Genomic DNA, 20024 nt, shown 5'->3' with positions numbered 1-20024 from the left:
ATTGAAAATCGCAGAGTGATCCCTGGAAGAGGTTAATTAATTAATTAATATAAAAATTGATCCTGAATGCAGCCCAAAGATAAGGTTATGTATGAGTTAATTAATTGGCTTGAGATGGAATCTCCTTAACCTGCACGATATTAATTCCTAGATTTAGAAAAACTATCATGAAGAAGCAAGACATCACAGGAATTTAAAAACCTTTTCGGAATAATCTCCACATAAAAAGGAAGCGTCCACAAATTCAACAATTTTAATAAAAATTAAATTGGAACTTTTAAGAAAATGCTGATGCCAGAGAGTTATTCATATCAAAAAAATATAAGCTTATTCTGCAAAAAATTGAAGCTGTTAAATGTCGAATATTTCAATTCCATCTAATTTCAAACTTAAAGTATAGGTCAAATCCTGTAAAGAAAATATTCATCAGCGTTGTCAATTTTTGCATTTATCATAATTTATTACTGACATATCAATTGGTTGGAGATTCAAGCGTGGCGTCAAATGTTTATACAAATTTTTGTATGGTGTGGGTGTGTATGTGTTTCCTTAAAATTAGGTGGAGGAGGGATTCGATTGAATATAATTATTTTATTGTCTCAACTACGAGCTCTCGTATGGCTGTGTTGTCGCACATTATCTAAAAATGAATCACATTAATCGTGGACGAAAACTAAATCGCACCGTTGGTTAATTAATTACAACACTAATCAACTCCTGTCAGCGGCAGTGAGGGGTCTCCCTCGCGCAGCAGTACAAATATTGGCAGTGATTCTACAGACTAAAGGTACAGTTTGTTATTCATCCAAAAGTATAGTATCTCAGTTAGCGCGGTCAAGGGGTCCAGAAAGAGCAGAGTATTTATTTTATACGTAACAAAATCAACAAGAAAATATTACCGCATTCACGCTCATTCGTGCATCCTCACTGAATACCAAAATTATTCATTTATTAATAAATACGTTTAATAATACATTTGATAGAAAATTCTGTGCGTGTTCCTTCCTTTCTTTCTCTCGCAAAAATGCATCAGCCGAAGAAGAAAAAATACACACTAAACCTTGTAGTTCGAGTGTCAGCCTTCTTCTTGCAAAATTAAAAAATTATTCGCGCGCTTTCATTTTGATGTGCCGAAAAATAATGAAACTTGTGTGATGTGCGAAAAATTAATGAAAAATACTTCAGCATGGCGTTCAAAAGGGGCAAAAGACTTACGTGCTAGGCGTGTGTGTGCACATGGAACACAAATCAAAACTGTTAAACGATGAACAAAAATCGTGGCAGTAAAATATATTAAGTCCTGCGTTGATGTAAAAAAATGGAGCCTGAAGCTGGTGGTATACAGTTTTTTTGTAACTTTTACAGTATGACGGTGTAATATATGAGGTATTTATCTACACATCTTGATTATGCTGGGACAAAAAGTACTTTGATTCGAAATTTGTGCGATTCAATAGTCTTCAGAGCTGCCGTTCGCGCGTAGAGCTGATGCAATGAATTTAAAACATCAATAAAAATTTTGTGGTCTTGACGAAACAAAACCAATTCAGTTTAATTTTTGGATCCAACTGAATCGCACTTCCAGCGAATCTGGGCTAGTTTTTTGACACTAAAGGGAATTGTTCAGAGTTTGTAAAATCCCCTGAAAAAGAGGCCTCAAAACTAATACTTTTGCTCACCTCGTGGCAATATTGTTGTCGCTTGTGTAAAAACGTACAAACAAGTGCGGCCGTTCTCGATGTATAATATATAATAAAGTATAGAAATCAATAAATTAAAAAGGTTGGCGTTCCGACCGACGCCGAAAACAGTACAAAAATATTCCATCAGATGAAAACGCATTCGAAAAAATTCAGATCCTCGTATCTTCTTCTCCTAACAGTAATAAATGCACTGCAGAAAAGGAGGCCTAAAACATTAGCGCTTTTGATTGAGATTCCACTCGGTTGCTTGCTGCTGTCGAAATGTAAAGGTCCGTTTGCGCACACGACGAGAGCAATCATTTTTGGCGGATTCGAGAAAGTATAAAGGGTCCAGCGTCGCCCTCCATGCTTGTCGACAGATCCGCTGGTGGCTTTCGCGGCCCCGACCGTGCATGTCTGCCGGCCGAATCTCTCTCTTCTCTCTCTCGCATATTGTGTGTGTGACTCGTAGGATAAGGGCTCTAACCCCTCCAGCGGCCGTGGTGTTTCGTGTGTCTGTCCGGCCACAGCAGCTCCAGCTTCAGTCCAGTATCTTTGCGTGGGCTGCACGTGCCGCAGTTTCCGCCGCACTTGCCCCACACTTTTTGGTGCTCCTGCAAACAAATTTACAAATACAAATTTCAAAGATGCAACATATATGCGCAAGATTTCGCACAAACGGAATTTAAATGACCATTTTGCATTATGATATTTCTACAGCCAAGGGTGTGCCCAGATTGAAAATAAATTTTTAATTTGAACGGGTCCATCTTGCCAACGACCAGTCAAACATGCAATAAAATTCTAATTTTTAGCACGCTTTTAGCAAATTTTGTTTATATGATCAAAACAAATTTATCTTCAATTAACTTTCATCTAATAAATTGATAATTAACAACAATTATAAATTTTCAGTTGAACCTGAAGCACATCAAACAATATTAAAAATTTTAATAATATTTTTCTAGTTTGAGAGGAACTGATTGAATAAAATTGAGTTTTGAGTGAAAAAATGAGTCTTTTAATCGAAATTATTTCGCTCTTCCCTAAAAGTAAATAATGTCGAAAGTGCGAAAGTCTTAATATTTTCCTGGTTTTATTTGTTCAAAAGTTGAAACAGTCTAGACGAATGAAGTTTTGACTTTCAAACGACGAGGTCAAGTCCGATTATTTACTCTGCAGAAATTCATTGCTTGATTCATAAATTTAAGTATTTTTAAATTTATTATATGTGATATTATTTTGAAGGCAAATTTTATCAACTGCAAAAATTCTAACCTCATCAGGGTGTTGGTCCATGGAGCCGCCGTTACTGAGCCATCCCGTGGTGGGTGACACCCTGAAAGGTGTTCCTGACAGGTTCACTGAAAACCTTCCCTGCGGGCAGACCAGGTTGCTGTAGCAGTCACCCGCTTCACCGTATGGTATGTATTTCTTGCCACGAATCAGACGGGCAAAAGTGAAATCGTCCCCTATGAAAGACAAATAATCAGCAATCGCACACATCTTTTACAACAATTAAAGGGGTCCTTACTCGTGACTTTCAAAGATTGCGGGTTGAAGCGGATTTTGGTGAAGACCGTCGTTCCCGACAGACCTTTTTTCTCGTCATAACAGTAGTCGCATTTTTCTGGCCTCTTTCCGTTGTATGGACATGAGTTGGGATTTTTCAAACTGAAATTCACAGCGACTTTTCAGTTACTATCCGCAAACGCTTATTTAAGGCTCAAGAGAAAGCCAAACTATTTATTTAATTTTACAAAAAATAGTTCAGGGCTAATTTTATTTCCTCTCTCAAATATTTACTGATATCACAAATTTTTGTTAAAAATTAAAATATTTACTATACTTTAGTGGTTTTTTAGTTTACCTTAGGTGGAAGAATTCTGAGTAGTTCTCCTGTTCGCCAGTGGGCAGCGATAAGTACTCCTTGGGCGAGTGCGAGTGCATCTCGTGGCAGTAGACGCTGATGTTCATGCCGAACAAGTTGAGCGTGTAGGTGCCGTCGGCGGCCGAGTGACGGCGCAGGAACTTTACCTCCCTGCATGAGGATGGACCTGGGCAGCGCATCACGTTGCACTTGGCCTTGCGTACCGGCATCTTGTCCTGTCGGCAGTAGCTGTTGGACACCCGCAGCCGGTCGTGGCCCACGCAGTACACGGCGCGACGCTTTTTGCCGCGCTTCCCGCACACCGCAGAGCACTGCACAACAATATTTTTAGATTCAAAATTGTTTTTATTGCCGATTAGCAGGGTAACTTTACCCTGTACATCCCCACGTCAATAAAGAAACAACTAAATAACAAAAAAATATCATTTCGAAAATTAAACCATGAAAATCGATACTATTTACTATTATTTTTTTATGCTAGAGAAAACGTCTTTGAACTGAAATGAAAATTGAGCTAAAGATAGCGTTAGAAAGTGATCAATTTTTTTATTTATTCGAAACTAAAATAATTGATAGATTTAAAAGAATTTTCAATTGGAAGAAAGCCAATTCAGCGTTTATAAAGCTAAAATTTTTTTGATATTTCAGATTGAAAACCATCTAGGATTTCCTTACAATTACTCGTTAAAGAAATTACCAAAAACAGAAAAGTTTAATGAAAAACTTGACAATTATTATTTTTAAATATGATTGCAGTTTGAAAATAAATTAACGATTTGTTATGAAATAAATCCCGAAAACTTTCTTACTATATCTCCAATATAATTTGATTTATGTTCAATCCTGATGATTTTAACTAAAGCAAAAGCACAAATTTGATCATGTTAACCCTGGCTAAGTTTGGAACAAATAATAAAAATTAAAATATTGAGATATAGAAAATATTAAAAAATTGAAAACCTAGAAAGTTCAACACAGCTCAGTTGCAAAATTTAGTTTTTCACTTCAAAATATGTTCCAAACATTGTACCATTGTGAAATATACGTTGATCAAAGTTTTTAAAAAGTATATTTTTTTATACACAAGGCTATCTAGACCAGAAAAAATGACATACATGTATTGTTTTGCAAATTGCAAACTAACCTGTTTCCAGGGTCCAGTGAGCCAGTGGAACTGAGAAGAACAGGGCTCCAAGTGACATGCTTGCACAGCTATGGGCTTTTCGGTGCTGTAGCAGTGTGATTCCGCCACCTTGGACGGCTCTAGCCAGCCCAAGCCAACCACCTTGTGGCATGTCACCTGGCGCGTCTGCAGACCTGAGCCGCAGGTTTCCGAACACTGCAAAAGTAGGGAAGGTTGAGATTAGGGAGTTCCATCAGAGTGATTTTTATTTTTAATTTTCTATAAGCATGCGAACATGGATCCAAAATTATACAAATGAGATGCTAGGACTTTTTCGACTTTCAAACTCGAGAAATCGTCCTGCAATACCACACGGAAGATGTTTTATATATTTAAAGATGCACATGACCGCACTTGTTTATTTCCAACACTATGATTCCAGCACCAGCCGTTTTAATGGTTTAGCGAGAACTCGTTCATTCTCGTGACACTACAGAAATCTATTTAATGAAAATATGATTATTCCATCACCAAAGAAGAAGCGGAATATGTTTGATGCTTGGGCAAAGCAGCGAGGCCGATTTCGAAACCCAAAATGTCAACGCCAAAGTTCTACCTGCGAACGTCAAAAGCATGCAGAAAATAATAAATAATGTTTATGCGTCACAGAAGATGATTTTCCCATAGCCATCAATTTAGGAGGCACAGACATTTAAGAGGAATTTGGAAATCTGCTCAAATGATGCATTTTCTGGCGTCCTGCTCCAAAAATACAAATGTTCACCTCTGTAAAAAATGTTGTACAAAGCTCATTTCTAGACTTGAGAATTTCAATTGATAACATGAGCTAATAAAATGTATCACCTTGAATATTAATATTTTTTTAACTTGTGGAAGCTTGTAGAATAAAAATTATAATTTAAAAATGACTTTTTATAATTAGAGAACACTCTTAAAAATATATTAATTAAATACAAGCCCATATTAGCCATTTGTAAATTATTGCTCCCATTTTTACCAACATCTCTCAAATCTAGACAACTTGTAAATCAGAGGCAGACACGTGTGTGTGGGTGCAGTACGTCCCAGAGCAAAAAATTAGTCATGCACAATGAGCACACTTGGAAAGCCAATTAGGATGCGAATCGAGAGAGGTAAAAAAATGTTTGGAAATGAAAAAGAGTCTCAAATGTCGGAAGCCGCTGACCTCAGACCAGTCTCCAATTTGCCACGAGTACGGGCATTGGTATTTGAAACAGAACCGAGTGTCCGGAGGCTTGCGTCCCGGGCAGTGGAAGTCCTGGACAGCGGCGCCCTTGCCGCTGCTCACGCATTGCACCGTCCGCCGCTTCACGCCGCGCCCGCACCGCACCGAGCACTAAAGCGATAACCATTAAATCTCACACACGCTGCTGCTTTCACACACTAAAAACCATCCAAAAAACTGACTCTTCAAGAACTGTTAGTGTATAACACTTGCTCTTAAAATTTAAGTCTGTAAGGACGTTTGCTATAGTTGCTGTTGGTGACGTTTTAATTGTGTGTGTAAGAGAATTTCAGTTGGAATTCTTTAAGTACATATAAATTTTGGTTGACACTGAGACAGGGAGAAATATATTAACCAGTTTATGACTGTTTATCTGAAATTGAGTATCTGCCAGTGTTTAAATTGGCTGATATTTTTTCTTTTTATCAAATTAGAAATAACTTGCAAATTTTCAATTCAATGTAGCAATTAAAAAAATATGTTGCTAATTTATTCGATTGAAACTTCATCTGAGATTTAGAAATTGATTAGGGTGTTTTTCATTCTCATGTATTAGAAAAAGTGCAATTTAAAAGAATTCTACAAATGCTGTTTCCCTATCAGACATTTATTTCCTTATATAGCAACACTTTTGAGGGAGATCAGTTTACAAATGTTTTTCATTTTAATTAGTGAAAAATAGTTCTGCTGTTGTCATGGTTATTAATAAATATGTCGCAGGGTCAAAAGTCTCGGTTAAATTGTTCACATAGTCAGTCTATTGCAATGATATAATAAATAATTAAAATCATTCCGCCACCTCAGCACTATACTGAGTTAGCAGCGATTCGGCCCCTGTCGCTCCACCTTGATTAGCGGGCGCGATATATTATTGAATGCATTATGACAAGAAAAGGTGAGTCACTAACCTGTTCCCAGGCGCTGACCTTCCAGCGGTAGCCATTACACCTGTGCGTGTTGCACTCCATCTTAGAGCTTGGCCGCTCCTCCACAGGACACTCGTCCTCCTTCAGGAACTGCCCGTTTAGAGACTGACACCGCACCAGTCGGTGCTTGTAGCCGGTTCCGCATGGTCTGGAACACTGGAGGGGCACAGAAAAAAGTCAAATTTAAATTAAAAACTCACTTGAAATAATTTATTAAACCACAGTATTTTAATATATGTCATTAAGAAAGAAAAAAGGTATCAAAATTGAAAAATAAAAGACCACAGTGCAGAGAAGTCATTAGTATTTTCAATTTAGTCTAAAATATAGTTATTTGAATGTCGATTTCGCATCTTCATCTATAATTTTGTAACATTTTTCCATTTATAATTTAAAAATTATTTTAAAAATTAATTGATAATTTTTCATGTCATTGAACCATTTTTTCTCACCTCTCCCCACTCGCCAAAGTTCCACTTGGCGTTCCTGCAGGAAATGACGCAGGGCTCGATATCAGGAGGTTTTTCCCCGTCGCACGAGCCGCCGTGCAGACACTTGACCTGTCTCCTTCGCACTCCAACTCCACAGTCCTTGTTTGGCACCACGCACTGCAGAAACACAAAACAGACAAGCATTTAAATTGCCAATAGAATTTCATGACGGGGGAAAACTCACCTCTCCCCAGGAGCCGGTGGACCACTTGCGTTCCGTGTGGAACACCATTGTGCACGGTTTGTTCTCGCACGGGTGCTCGCTCACTGGCCTCTCCTGGCTGGCGCATGAAGAGTCCGGTAGCGATATTCTGCCCCAGTCGGACTCGCAAACCACCTGTCTCTTGGCAATGCCCTAAAGAACATTTTAGTTAAATCATGATCCTATTTAAAGAAAAATATTGCCATCTAAAATTATCTCATAGAAATTATATTAAATATTTTTTGGCTTTTAGCTTACCTTTCCGCAGGTCGCTGAGCAGGGCTGCCACTCCCTGGGCCTCCAGGCACCGCACGTGTGGGAACACGAGTGCTGCGTCACCGGCTTTGGCGAGAGTTGCTCACACAGGGAGTCGGGAAGGACGTCGTTCGAGTTCAGATTCAGGCACTGCACTATGCGTCGCTGATAGCCTTTGCCGCAGCTCACAGAACACTAAATATAAAAACGCAATTTTAAAAATTTAATAAAAATTTAATAAAAATTAGAAAACAGTTCACTTTAAGCATAACTAAAAATTCCTACAGGGATGGGGATTAACCTGAAATCCAAGAGGTAAGTAATCATATCAAACCGTACCTCACTCCACTCTCCGTCAACCCACGCAATTTGCAAGGTTGTTTGTGCAGGCACAATAGCGTTCTTGATCATCAAATCGCTGGAGTTTTGCATACTTCTCAATTTTGTGGTCTGCAAAATGTATAAAATAATAATATGTATTTCTATTTGCACCTGATTTCATTCAGGGTTGCAATAATTACTTTTCAATTAATTTGTCAACTATTTTAAATAATGTTTTAACAAACAGGCTCAAAGCGGATTAAGAGATATTTTAGGCTAAAAAAACACACACGAGATAATCTCGAAATTGCAAAATTATTTAACCAAAAGAAACTCTTTTCTATTAGAGTATTAGTTTGCAACCCTGAGAAACTTAATTGATTTTTCTTGTCGAATTGAAATTTAAACACACCGTGGGCGAGGGACAGTCAGGCATGGTGCAGGACACCGCGTTGTTGGGTTTTTCCAAGTGATCGCAAAATTCGTCGTTGGCAGCCGCCCCACCCTCGGTCACACACACCACCTGTCTCTGGGCCACGCCGACCCCACAGCTCACCGAACACTGTAAAAGCATGCCTGTGCAATAGTACTGCCACTCACACAACACACGAAAAAGTTTCAAGCAAATTTAGAGTATGCAACATGCACGGCTCGGGAGTCCAGCAGGTTGCATAATTATTTAAATCTAAATTTTCCAGAATCCAGGAGTTGGAAATTAGTTAGTTAATTTAGCGTGAAGGATTCAAAATAAGTGTGTACTCACAACCGAGGCGGGCCCAGTTTTCCAGTAGCCACAGGCCGGTTGGGCACAGTCCCGTTGCGTGAGGGGCTCCAAGCCTTGGCACTCATCCTTGTTCACTTTGTAGCCGTCCAGCTCGCACCAAACAGAACGCCTCTGCACGCCTGTCCCGCACTTGACTGAACACTGAAAATTAAATGCTTAAACTTTAAATACAGCCCAAAACTGTGCTACAAATTTAAAATAAAATACTAATTTTTTAATCGTTATTAAAGATTAGAAGAGATATAAAACAATGTTTTTAATTATTTCTCGGTATTTATTTACAAAAATTGAGATGGTGTGTTATTCAAAAAAATACGAACAAATTTAAAAAAAGTAGAGCCAGCATTTTCAATCTAAAACTGTATCAAATTTCTTCAAGATTATTTAACTTATACCTTGGTCCATTCTCCAGTCTTCCACATGCCCTGGCAAAAAGGTTCACAGGGTCTCTCCTTATCCTCAGGTTTTAATGGTGGGCAATGCTCATCAGGTAAATAACTTGCTCTGTAGGTGGTACACTTGGCAGTCCTGGTTTGGTTACCAGGATTACAACCAACTCTGCACTGTGTTTGTCATTAGAAATTGTATAATGTGCAACATTGAGAGTATTTACCTCTGACCAGGTTCCAAACTCCCACGTGGCCATGCGGCTTGGTTTCTTGACTTTCTCGCACAGCTTCTTGTCCACATAAGTTTCGCCGCTACCGTACGAAAGTACGGCACAACGATTCCCTTTCCATCTAATTATAAATTATAATTTTTTAGGTTTTTTAAGGAATAAGTTTAAAATTTTCAAGAATAGATTACAAGCAAAAATATATAGTGCAATAAATGCATAAACTAATAATAGCATTTAATTTTTAATCTCATGGTCATTCCCATTTTTCATAAATTAAAGAACTTACGAAAGTCTGCAGCTATGGAAATAGCAGAACTTCTTGGTAGCTGGCTTTTCTTGCGTAGAGTTAGAACACAGGTATTTGTCCACTTCAATGTTTGTCCTCCTCTCAAAACAGCCAATTGATCTATGTCCTGAAATATTTTAATGTGTTTTGAATACTAAAAGTTTAAGCACTTTATAAGGATGCTTACTGAAGCAAGTTCTGTGGCAGGTAGACCAATCTGAGTTTGGCTTCCAGATGAAAGGGAAGTGCACCATATATCTGTACTCCACATTGGCACGGAGAGGAGTACCAGCGATAAAAACCTGAATTAAAATGGGTATTATTTTAAGTATGCGAACCTAATCGTGAAAGTATAATTGTAAAAAGCCTTTAGAGGAGAAGAGTTGTAATAATCATAACAGGACGGAAAATCGCTGCTTTAGAGGACGCTGCTCACCTCAAGGATGACAGCAACCTTCAGCGGTTCTAGAGTGGAGTTGAGGATTTCGACAAAGGAGCGAGCGCCGTTGTAGTTTATTGGAGTGCCAGCCTCCAAAAGTCTGGTTTCGTAAGGCCTGATGTTAAAGTTGCCGTTCAAAATATACTGACCAGTGTCCTTCAAGCGGAGTGCTGCAAAGAATTACCGATCAAGGGGTTAGAGTATCGGCAACCAGTGTAGTCGGTGTGCTGCGCGGGTTGCATATTTTTCATTATTTCCGTTGCAATTTATGTTTTTTTTTTATAATTATGTCTTTTTTTGACAAATTTAACTACTGCATAAAATGGCCTAAAAAATATTTCACAAGTAGACATTTAGATATATTTTAAACTATTCTTTAGGCAGTGAAATAATTAAGTGTCAATATTTCGAACTTAAAATAATATAAAAGGCAGCACTAAATGTTAAAAAACAAAGGAGCAAAAGAAATTACCTAACTCTTTATAGTCTAGATAAACCATTTTAAAAGTGTGTATGTTTTAATAAAAATTTCACACTCTTGTAGTTTTTAAGGTTAAATTTCTAACCTTTTTTGCTTCTTTAAATTCAAATTGATTCTAGCAGCAACCTTCAGGGAGGTCGGACTCATACCTAAGTGAATGTTGTCGCCGGATTTGCCGTCAACGTAGGAGAGGGGCGTCTGCTTGACGAAAATGCTGGTAGAGCCTGCAGGAATCTCCACGACCTTCTGGTACTCGGGCATGGACTCGTTGTATGAACCGTACACCATGGTGCAGGTGGAGTTGTCTCCGTCGCAGACACCGCAGGAATCTATTCAGGCTGAATTAGCAGAAATTCCTTCCTGAAAAGAACAAAAAACGAACCCAAGGTCTTGTTGGAGCCGAGGACGTGGTCACAGCCTGCCGGGTGACACTTGCCGTTGATGCAGATGTCATAGGTTTTAGGCGAGCACGGCGTGCCGTCAATCACCTTCTCCGAAAAGAGGAAGTTAAAGTCGGTGCCCTGGCGGCAGTACAACTTGCATTGGTCTTCCGGTTTGCCTACAAGCCAAATTACACCTCGTGAGTTCATTAAAATCGCGCAAAATTCCCCCTCTCACCATAGTACTTGGCAATCCACTTGGCGTCGTTGTAGCCTCGCTTCATCATGCCACACTGCTGGTCGCGGAAGTCCTTCTGATTGTACGGGCAGTCCTGCGTGTTGCACGAGTGGTAGCGCATCCTCTCGCCAATGCAGTACTTGCCGCCGTTCACAGGCCGCGGGTTGTCGCACTCGCGCTTTGAAACTTTGATGCCGCCGCCACACGACCGAGAGCAATCGCCGAAACTGCCAACATTAAGGACCGATTATTTGCTAATTAAATTATGAAAGAATTAGTTAGTGATTAAAATGCAAGAATATTTGTGCACAAGTTTTTCACCATCAGGGATCAGTCACCCATCTCAAAAGAGATTACCAATGAAAAAAAACGCAATCGGCGGCTCATTGGGTTCATTGAAAAGAGAGTTTCTTGCAGTCCTCTATTCTCCCTACTCCAGAGCTTGCGTGTGGTTAAAAATTATAGGGGTGGGGCAGTCAACGAAATTAGCGGCGTAGCAGTCGCGGCCACTAGCCCCTTATATAATGTTAGTCTCAATTTTGCCACAAAGAGCAGAGAACGGCACTCTGTCAACCTGATTAAAGAAATTTTAAATTGCTTTTTTTCTTTTTTTTGAGAAAATTTCTGCCATGAAGTTTGTTAGCTGATCATTAATCATAACCCTTCCGTAGGTAAGTGAAACTACTTCAGAATGAAAATTTGATTTAATTTAACACTCATTATTTATAATTTGTATTTTTGCATTTTTTTTTAATTTTGACTTTGTTGTCATGCATAATATTTTACTTTCAATGGCTTGATTCGACTGGTGTATTTTTTTGTACACTTCCGCCCAAGAGGCAAAAAGAACGCACCAACTCTTAAAAGTGAATTGCCTAGAGTCCCGTGATAAAATTTGAACAGAGTTTCCGCACCTTTTCACATCATTCATACTATTAAACTCACCGGAATTGACATCCAAGTGTTATTTTGCTGCCGTTTTTTTAGTTAAATCAATTCCTAAATAATAAAATAATAATTTTTACATTTCCATTAATTTTTACTCTCTTAAGATTTCGTTGGCTCACGTCAGGGCGATGCAGAACTCTCACGGTACAAGCATTCCTAACACTCCACCCGCTTTTGAGGACGCATTAGGTAAGCTGTGATGATTTAAAAAATTATTTAGGTGAAGTGAAATTTTAACTGCCTGCTATATACAGTGTGTTGTTTTAATTATTGCAGTTGAACCTAGCGTGCCTCCACCTTGTTTTTCGGATGCGACTAGAGGATTGCAACCACAGCCGTCAGAGGGACTGGCACGTGTTGGCTGGGCCCAGCAGCCCGGCTCTAATATGGGCACAGGTTATTATTACTTTCCATATAAGTTGAGATTTTTTTTATTTAATTTTGAATAAATATAGAAACAAAAAATATGCCTGCTCACCCTCTCATTCCGGATTTGACAATAGTAACACCAAACGAGCCACCAGGTGGAAAGTCCCATATAGGCTGGGTCATGCCTAGTTTGGACGAGAGCGCAGGTAATATGACCATATAACTCTGTCCGATTTATGAAATTGATTTCAAATGACAACTGCAGCATCTCCAAAAGCAACTTCTTCTCCCTCATCAAGCAATATTACGTCCCAGATAAACCTGACACGACCACCTGAAGACCAACCAGCATCTAATGACGAAAACTCCAATAAGTCATCTAGTAATTATTGAGTTTTTAATATTGCTCCATAATAAACAGAATTGTAAAAACAAATTTCACACAAATGTTGTTTAAAAAATTATGAGACAAGGAAAAAAATGTGGGGTGAAATTTTTTAAAATATATTTCACTTACTACGCCCATTGGCGAATAATTAGGCATGTGCGTAGGGTGTGAAACTAATTTTCTTTCGCCAAAATTTATAAATTTATTAACCTTCAATACCTAATTATTTGCTGGTGGGTGAACCCACTGTAAAATCATTTCCATAATTTGCCCAGAAAATTATGAGAGTTTACTTTGATATAAATTTTAACAAATGCTCTTTAACGAATGTTCCAGGTAATTATGCAGCCAGCTGTTTCCTGTTTTTAATTATTTTGGCAAATCTTATTTGTATGATTTCCATGCCGACGATCGGCATCCTATACATCCGGGACTGCCGTATCAGCCCCGCCTTGCCAGCATTCCTGATTATCGGAGGTAAACCTATGAAATTCTTAAACCGTTCAAGAACTGACAATTTGTTCAAACAGGTGCCTTAATCATTCTTATTAACGTCAGCTACTGGTGGTCATTGGGCAAGGTGCGGACTGAAGCGGGCGTTGAGTGGGCTCACGAGATTAACGCAAAGTTGATACTCGTGTTTCTCGGCTGGTTGGCACTCAGCTCGTTTTGGGTTTACAAAAATTTTGAGCCCAGCCCTTTCCCAGAGGACAAAGCATACTGCAATCCAGTGCTGTACTATTTTTACTTCTGGCTGATCAATGCTATGCATTTGCTCCTGTTTCCAATGTGTTGTTGTTGGTATTGTTGCCAAAGATGATATTATATATATGTCGTTAGTGTGGGGACCAATAAATCAAATAAAATTTTAGGAGATACTTAAAATTTTTTGTGAGGATAATCAGAATTCGTTTTAAATCTATCACGATATAGAGCGAACTGTTACCAGGTATTATGCGTTTGCTTTCTGTAGGGTATAATTGCTCTATTTTTACCTGACAATCATTTTTAACCAAAGAATCTGTATTTCTAATACATAAGCTATATATATGCCCTCCTATAATGACTCTATTTTCCAATAAAGGGCACATGTCCAGATGTCCTCCGGTTATGTATTTTACTTTGGATTCACGTTCCTAAATTTGAAGAAGAAACTATGTAATTCTGATATAAATTGCAACAATAAATTGAAAATAGTCATTTTTGACTCGCGAAAACCAAATATAGTTTCTCTTACTTGAAACACGAAACAACACTTTGAATCAGCCCGTTTGGCTCGCATTGTTAAGGCACTATCAGGAGTGTCAAGGCAATGGGAGGTATTTGAGTTGTTCGGGGATCAAATACTTGCTACCTAATGTCAGGTGATTTTAGTTAAGTGACTGTAAATGCGCAAATAATTCAACGGGCTGGGAGGCGCACTGGCGCTGACTTGCCACTTGCTGGTTTTCGCACCTTTCCAGCGGCTTTAGGGACAAATGTCTGGCGTTTCAATCAAAGACCTCGGTGCGGGGAGGCAAAAAGCTCCTCTGCAGCCACTCGGACCACTCAATGTTCCATGTTATCGGCTCGGAGGTGTTATCAGTTATCAAGTGTTATTGGGACCTGGGACCTGGTGTGCTCTACGAGAAGCGCTGAGCAGAGGTTTAAGTAAAAAGCACTTAGTTATAGGAACTCGTTAAAAACGAGTATCTGCAATCCTCTGTTGCTTCAGCCGACCCAGCAGCGCTTGCGTCTGAAACAGGCAATGGTGGGGAACCTTTTCAAGGATTTTTGACTGCTTCGCATTCACTCCACAACAAGCCAACTATTTCAGAGAGCAACTGCGTGAAGAACGAAATCTGAAAGTTATTTATCGCAGCTCACGTTTATGCTGTCAAAATGTAAGCGATTTTAGACTAACTCGAAATTTACCGAAATCTATATATTACCCTGCTGTTACATATCTTCCAAAATGAGTTTTAATTCGAATTGAATTTTGAGAGATACAGAAAATATTTGTTTGCATCCGACAGCATATAATTAAATACTAATTGTTAAATTGGTTATCACCAGGTGCCACTCCAGCTAAGGAAACATTCCGGAAAAGTGCAAAGTAATTGGGCGTAAATTTCCACATGATGAATGAGCAAGGTTTAATTTACTGGTGCCTTTAATCGTTATCATGCGCGTAAGTATTGAATAACTTGGCGTTTTCTTCTTTCAAATAAAGGGTTGACATCAGCTTTATTTCACGTGGACAATATATTCAAATCATTTAATGCCGTTATTTCCTGATTTATTTTTTAGCAACGGAAGTAAGAAAACTGCTATTTCAGGAGAGGAATCGTTGGGGACAATAGGAATCAGTATCAAAAGAAAATGGAGAGCGCGGGTGACAGAAAATACACTTCTCAATCAGTATAATATTGAAATATCAACAAATTTCTCTCATTTGTGATTTGTTAATTTACTCAGCATGTCTCTTATCCAAACCGGCATGCAATGCCAAGCAACTCTAACTTCAGTGGAGCGCCTCCACCTAGCTTTGAGGAAGCCATAAGTGAGATAAACGTTCAATTTTTTAATCACAGATTTTAATATATATTATGCATTTTCCCAAATTTAAATATAGTAAATTAGTTAATTGATCAACTGTAGATGAGATATTATTTAATTCCAGACATGCCAAGCGTTCGACCGCCAGCTCTTCGGCCAACAGCACCGCCCCCACGAAATATTTTGGAAAATGATAACAGTGGAAACCAGCAGACGGAGTCGGTAGAAAAAGGTAAAAAGTAGTTAAAATGTTGATTTATTTTAGGTAGATCCGGTTAATCCTTTTGTTTTAAAGCAGATGATAGCTGCGATATGTGCCTTGCAAGCGTTTTATTAATTATAGTTATGAGTGTCCTCTTTTTTCTCGTCAACCACCTAAAGCGATGAATCAAAGCAACCAAACCAGAATATCCAGTAGGTAAAAAAACAAGTTAAGTGTGAACAATTGAAATTAGATTGAGAGAACACACAGGTACCCAACTCACTTTAATGGCAGCATTTTAGCAGCGAGAAAGAAGGAAAGCACTGGCCGCTAAATGCCAACGAGAAAAATCAATCAAACAACTGCATTTCTTAAAAACTAATCCAAGGAGAGTCGAGGAAAAATTTAATGTATTTTTATTCACTTAAAATGTACTTATAATAAAAATATGAGAAAATATTATATCTCTTGAATATATTTTTCGTAAACATTTCTTGGCCAAATTGTGGAAATATGTGATTAATAAGAAAGTTGGAATATAAATATAGCTCTTATATAAATGTGATACTATTTTTAAAAAGAATTAAAAACAATACCATTACAAGAGATATTTTATAAAACGTCCTAATTGTAAGCTCGAAAAATCTTTATTCTGAGAGTTAAAGTGTTGACAGAATTATGCTTAATTTTGATTCGACTCAAAATACATTTGTGCAAAGCTATAGTCTTTGCACTCATCTTCTTTTAAATTCAGACTCCGTGGCGCCTGCGTTCGTACCACACATGGGAGGGGAGCCTCGGAAATAGCTCCGCGTCTCCTCTTTTCCCTTCACATCAGTTAATGTGTGAATCGAATGAGCGAACCTTGCTCTTACAAAATTTTCAGTCACTAAAATCAGTTGAATTGGAGAATTTTAGCGATGAATGTAAGTAAAAAAAAACTAGATACCAGCATTTTATTTTAGTTTTCCGCATTAAAATATTTCAACATTTAAAATTAAAAAGCTTCTAAAAGCATATTTCTATAAATAAAAATAAATATAAATTTGGCCCTTTTGATTAAGATAAGAGCAATTAAGAAATCAAATTAATTAATACGGCGAAAAATATTATAATTTTACACACGAAGAGTTGTATGAAATATACTGCCAACTTTGTTGGCATAATACCCGAAGCGAGCCAAACAAGAGCAGGACTTCCACCTTATGAATCTACATGATTAATCGCAATACTCTCTTGTTAAAATTTGCGCAACGCGAGAGTTTATTTAATTTACTTGTTTTAACCAAAACGTTAATAGTTTCTAATTTTAAATCCTTAAAATAATTTACAAAATATAATCGGTATAGATGTTTTAATTAGCATCACAAAATTAATAGATACAAGATAAAAGCCTTAATTTTTCTTTATGCTTAGCTTGCCAGTGTAACTAAATCTTTTATTTTTAGTTTATCTTGTGGAATGAGCGCTAAAAATTCAATGGATTCTACTAAAAAAACAGATCCTTCTGGTTTCAAGTCTGTACTGGTAAAATTTTATATTTTCTTATTAATAAAATTGGTAATACTTTCATTATTTTCCCTAGAAGTTGCCTCCAGCACGGGAAAGATTCGTAGAAGTTCCTATCTCTGGTAACCCAAAATGTTCACGTGAAACACCTCCACCTTCTTTTGAGGAGGCAATAGGTGAGATTCGACCAAATATATCATTTTAATTTTTGTTCGTTTAGATTTTGTGAAGCTAAATTATTTTTACGCAATTTACAGCAATGCCAAGCGTTCCACCGCCTGCCCTTCAGCCAACAGCACCTCCAGAAGATGTTCTGGACGATGATGACGATGAGAGTCAGGACAGTGATTCGTCGGAAAAAAGTAAGACAACGAGTTTAAATATTTTTTAATCATGCAGGCCTTTTGATTGATTAGGGGCTAAAGAGACGGTCGTTGGAATTCTTGCATTTTGGTTGATCTTGATTGCCCTTGTCATGCTCAGTAATCTTTTTTAGCTTGTGTGGAAAATACTGGCAGACACCCCGGTAATATATTATTGCTTATTTGAAATAAAATTATTTAAAAATAAATTAAGAGGAAATAATTAAAATCAGATATGTTTTGGCTGTTGTTTAGGTGTGACACGAGCACGGGATGGAGCAAGACGATGGTTTAAGAGCACAACTAGGGAAAAAGCGAGAAATGCGCTGACCAAGTGACCAGAGATCCCATGCTCATGCAATTCATGTGAGCAAAATCTTCTTCCAACTGTGCCCTTTAAATGATTCCTCAGTAGATTAAGAATACGTGGATTTTTTATAATTAAATTTACAATTGTTTTTAATGTATTATATATTTATCTTGGTCTTAGACCAGCACTGTGCTGTACTTTAAGGAATCAATTAGCCTTTTCGCAAACTCTTTTGTGTAAGCTGTGAACTGACCCTTTTGTGATATGAAATAAATTTTAAATACTATGAAATTCTTAAACAACCCTTTTTATTTTAATATATCCGGCACTAATATTATACAATCTCTGCTCGTTTGTAGGGTAACCAAGTCTGTTATTCTTCTTGCGTACTCTCCTAAGCAAAATATTGCTTTTTTAATATAGGGCTTTTTAAATCGCACAACATGAAATATAAATACAGCACGCAAATTATTTTTAAAATTAAATTTTTGACAGTGATTAATGATGAAAGAATTTATTTCAATGTTTTAGTTTTTAATTTAACGACTGAATATATTTTGAACTCTTTTGAAATTCTTGGTTAAAAACGCATGAAAAACGAGTTCACTGCAATCCTCTTTTGCCTCAGACTTGGCGGCGCTTGCGTCCCAAACAGATGTGTGGGTGGATGAGAACCATGAAACAACTGCGTCTCTGTTTCTCAATTCACAGTTTAGTCGAGCAGCTGGAACTGTGTGGATATTTTGAACTTTCTCAAAGTGCAAAGAGTTGAAGCATATTGGGGCTCATTGAAGAATACTGACAATATATTTATCAATATGTAAGTAAACTTGAATCAAATATTGCTTTATAAAGTGTTTCAATCGGTTAATATTAATAATACTAAATATTTATCTACTTTCTTGAGAAACATTATTAAATAAATTGAATGCTGAGATTTCAAGAAAACAATGCAGCTTTTAAAATATAAAATATCAACGCATCCTTTGAGCCTCCTAAATCAGATCTAATTCATTCACCACTGGAAGGTGCTGCCAGCTCGGTTAGTATTTCGGAGACCCCTGCGAAGCAGGGGTGGAAAGGATCTGTCTTGAGAATAATTCGGACCGCATTTTGAGAGTAGATTTTATCTGTTCAAACAAATAATATTAATCATTGAAATGCTAATAATAATTTGTCACATAATATAATTTTGTCTTTTTCAGGAGGTTATTATTCGTGTTTGGAGATATCGTTAAATAGATGCAATGGATTTGGCTTGCTCCCAGTCTAAAAAAGTAACATTTTTGCCTTACTTCATAAAACATTTGTGATTAAATATTCTTCGCTCAGAATTTGTCACCAGTAGGAAATGGCTTTGTGGAGGTTAAAATTCCTGTAGATCCTTCATGGTCTGGTGAGGACCCTCCACCCTCCTTTGAAGAAGCAATGGGTGAGAAAAATACAGTTTCGACTATTACTAAAAAATATTTTTTACTTCGCTATACTATTTTTTTTCAGCAATGCGAAATTTCTACCGAACAGCAACAGATGAGAATATTTTTATTGACGTTGAAATTGAGGAGATAAAATCACCAAAGGGTATAAATATAATGGTTATAAATATATTTATTTGCAAAACTCACGATTGATCCTTGAGATACTGTCGCTTGCATCGCACTTCTTGGATTTTGGATTACGGTTGTTTTCATCGTTACGATCAGTTCTAATTGATTAAGAGCCCAACCATACAGGGTAATACATTTTTCATATTTAAGAATCAAAGGGTAAAATTGAAATAAATCTTTTTGCAGCGGTATATCTGGGCCAATTTGCAGATTGGCGGTAAAAATACAAGTCTTATTGAGAGCAGGAACAATTAAAGAGCAGGTGAGAAAATGTGCAAAATTTGTGTGAAAATTACTTAGTTAATTAAAAATTAAATACCAAAAGACAAATAAGAAACGAAAACAAATCCTACAACACTGAGAGAGGAAATATTTTAACCTGCTTTTAACTGTACAGAAATAAGAA

The 20024-nt window shown here is 37.5% G+C and overlaps 3 protein-coding genes across 9 annotated transcripts in view; 2 read left to right on the top strand and 1 right to left on the bottom strand.

The window, feature by feature from the left end:
• Positions 1-432: 432 nt before the first annotated feature.
• The window catches only part of AdamTS-A (ADAM metallopeptidase with thrombospondin type 1 motif A), a 100250-nt gene continuing 80658 nt past the window's right edge, over positions 433-20024 (bottom strand). The window contains exons 12-32 of one of the 3 annotated variants that reach the window (XM_065492376.1): positions 11386-11612; positions 11150-11326; positions 10917-11096; positions 10284-10456; positions 10035-10149; positions 9848-9974; positions 9556-9682; positions 9338-9505; positions 8922-9083; positions 8571-8720; positions 8177-8287; positions 7841-8032; positions 7565-7735; positions 7342-7497; positions 6872-7045; positions 5904-6074; positions 4718-4912; positions 3553-3884; positions 3217-3356; positions 2961-3154; positions 433-2296 (exon numbers count right to left, since the gene is read on the bottom strand). In XM_065492376.1, coding sequence (XP_065348448.1) covers positions 2165-2296; positions 2961-3154; positions 3217-3356; positions 3553-3884; positions 4718-4912; positions 5904-6074; positions 6872-7045; positions 7342-7497; positions 7565-7735; positions 7841-8032; positions 8177-8287; positions 8571-8720; positions 8922-9083; positions 9338-9505; positions 9556-9682; positions 9848-9974; positions 10035-10149; positions 10284-10456; positions 10917-11096; positions 11150-11326; positions 11386-11612 — 3574 coding nt within the window. In that variant the 3' untranslated portion in view covers positions 433-2164. The remainder of the gene's footprint in view (positions 2297-2960; positions 3155-3216; positions 3357-3552; positions 3885-4717; positions 4913-5903; positions 6075-6871; positions 7046-7341; positions 7498-7564; positions 7736-7840; positions 8033-8176; positions 8288-8570; positions 8721-8921; positions 9084-9337; positions 9506-9555; positions 9683-9847; positions 9975-10034; positions 10150-10283; positions 10457-10916; positions 11097-11149; positions 11327-11385; positions 11613-20024) is intronic. The other 2 variants (XM_065492378.1, XM_065492377.1) reach the window with 2 other exon arrangements.
• LOC135945030 (transmembrane protein 272-like) lies at positions 11856-14197 on the top strand. 2 transcript variants are annotated; one of them, XM_065492385.1, is made up of 7 exons: positions 11856-12056; positions 12438-12522; positions 12610-12729; positions 12837-12908; positions 12968-13084; positions 13427-13567; positions 13621-14197. In XM_065492385.1, exons 2-7 carry the CDS (start codon positions 12462-12464, stop codon positions 13908-13910), a joined length of 801 nt encoding a protein of 266 aa, XP_065348457.1. In that variant the 5' UTR covers positions 11856-12056; positions 12438-12461; the 3' UTR covers positions 13911-14197. The 2 variants fall into 2 exon arrangements, with proteins under 2 accessions (XP_065348457.1, XP_065348456.1); XM_065492384.1 differs by having other exon boundaries at positions 11866-12056; positions 12789-12908.
• Positions 14778-18313, top strand: LOC135945035 (uncharacterized). 4 transcript variants are annotated; one of them, XM_065492395.1, is made up of 12 exons: positions 14778-14973; positions 15146-15260; positions 15380-15490; positions 15548-15632; positions 15753-15860; positions 15927-16042; positions 16101-16756; positions 17279-17357; positions 17416-17515; positions 17597-17701; positions 17756-17865; positions 17957-18313. In XM_065492395.1, the coding sequence occupies exons 8-11, from the start codon at positions 17292-17294 to the stop codon at positions 17833-17835; spliced, it is 351 nt and encodes a 116-aa protein (XP_065348467.1). In that variant the 5' UTR covers positions 14778-14973; positions 15146-15260; positions 15380-15490; positions 15548-15632; positions 15753-15860; positions 15927-16042; positions 16101-16756; positions 17279-17291; the 3' UTR covers positions 17836-17865; positions 17957-18313. The 4 variants fall into 4 exon arrangements, with proteins under 4 accessions (XP_065348467.1, XP_065348466.1, XP_065348468.1 ...); XM_065492394.1 differs by having other exon boundaries at positions 17935-18005; XM_065492396.1 differs by lacking the exon at positions 17756-17865 and having other exon boundaries at positions 17935-18313.

The sequence above is a fragment of the Cloeon dipterum genome, chromosome X (assembly GCF_949628265.1).
Source record: "Cloeon dipterum chromosome X, ieCloDipt1.1, whole genome shotgun sequence".
In the NCBI taxonomy this organism is placed as follows: Eukaryota; Metazoa; Arthropoda; class Insecta; order Ephemeroptera; family Baetidae; genus Cloeon; species Cloeon dipterum.
The sequence above is the reverse complement of the archived record's forward strand: the minus strand, read 5'-3'. Positions and strand labels throughout refer to the sequence as shown.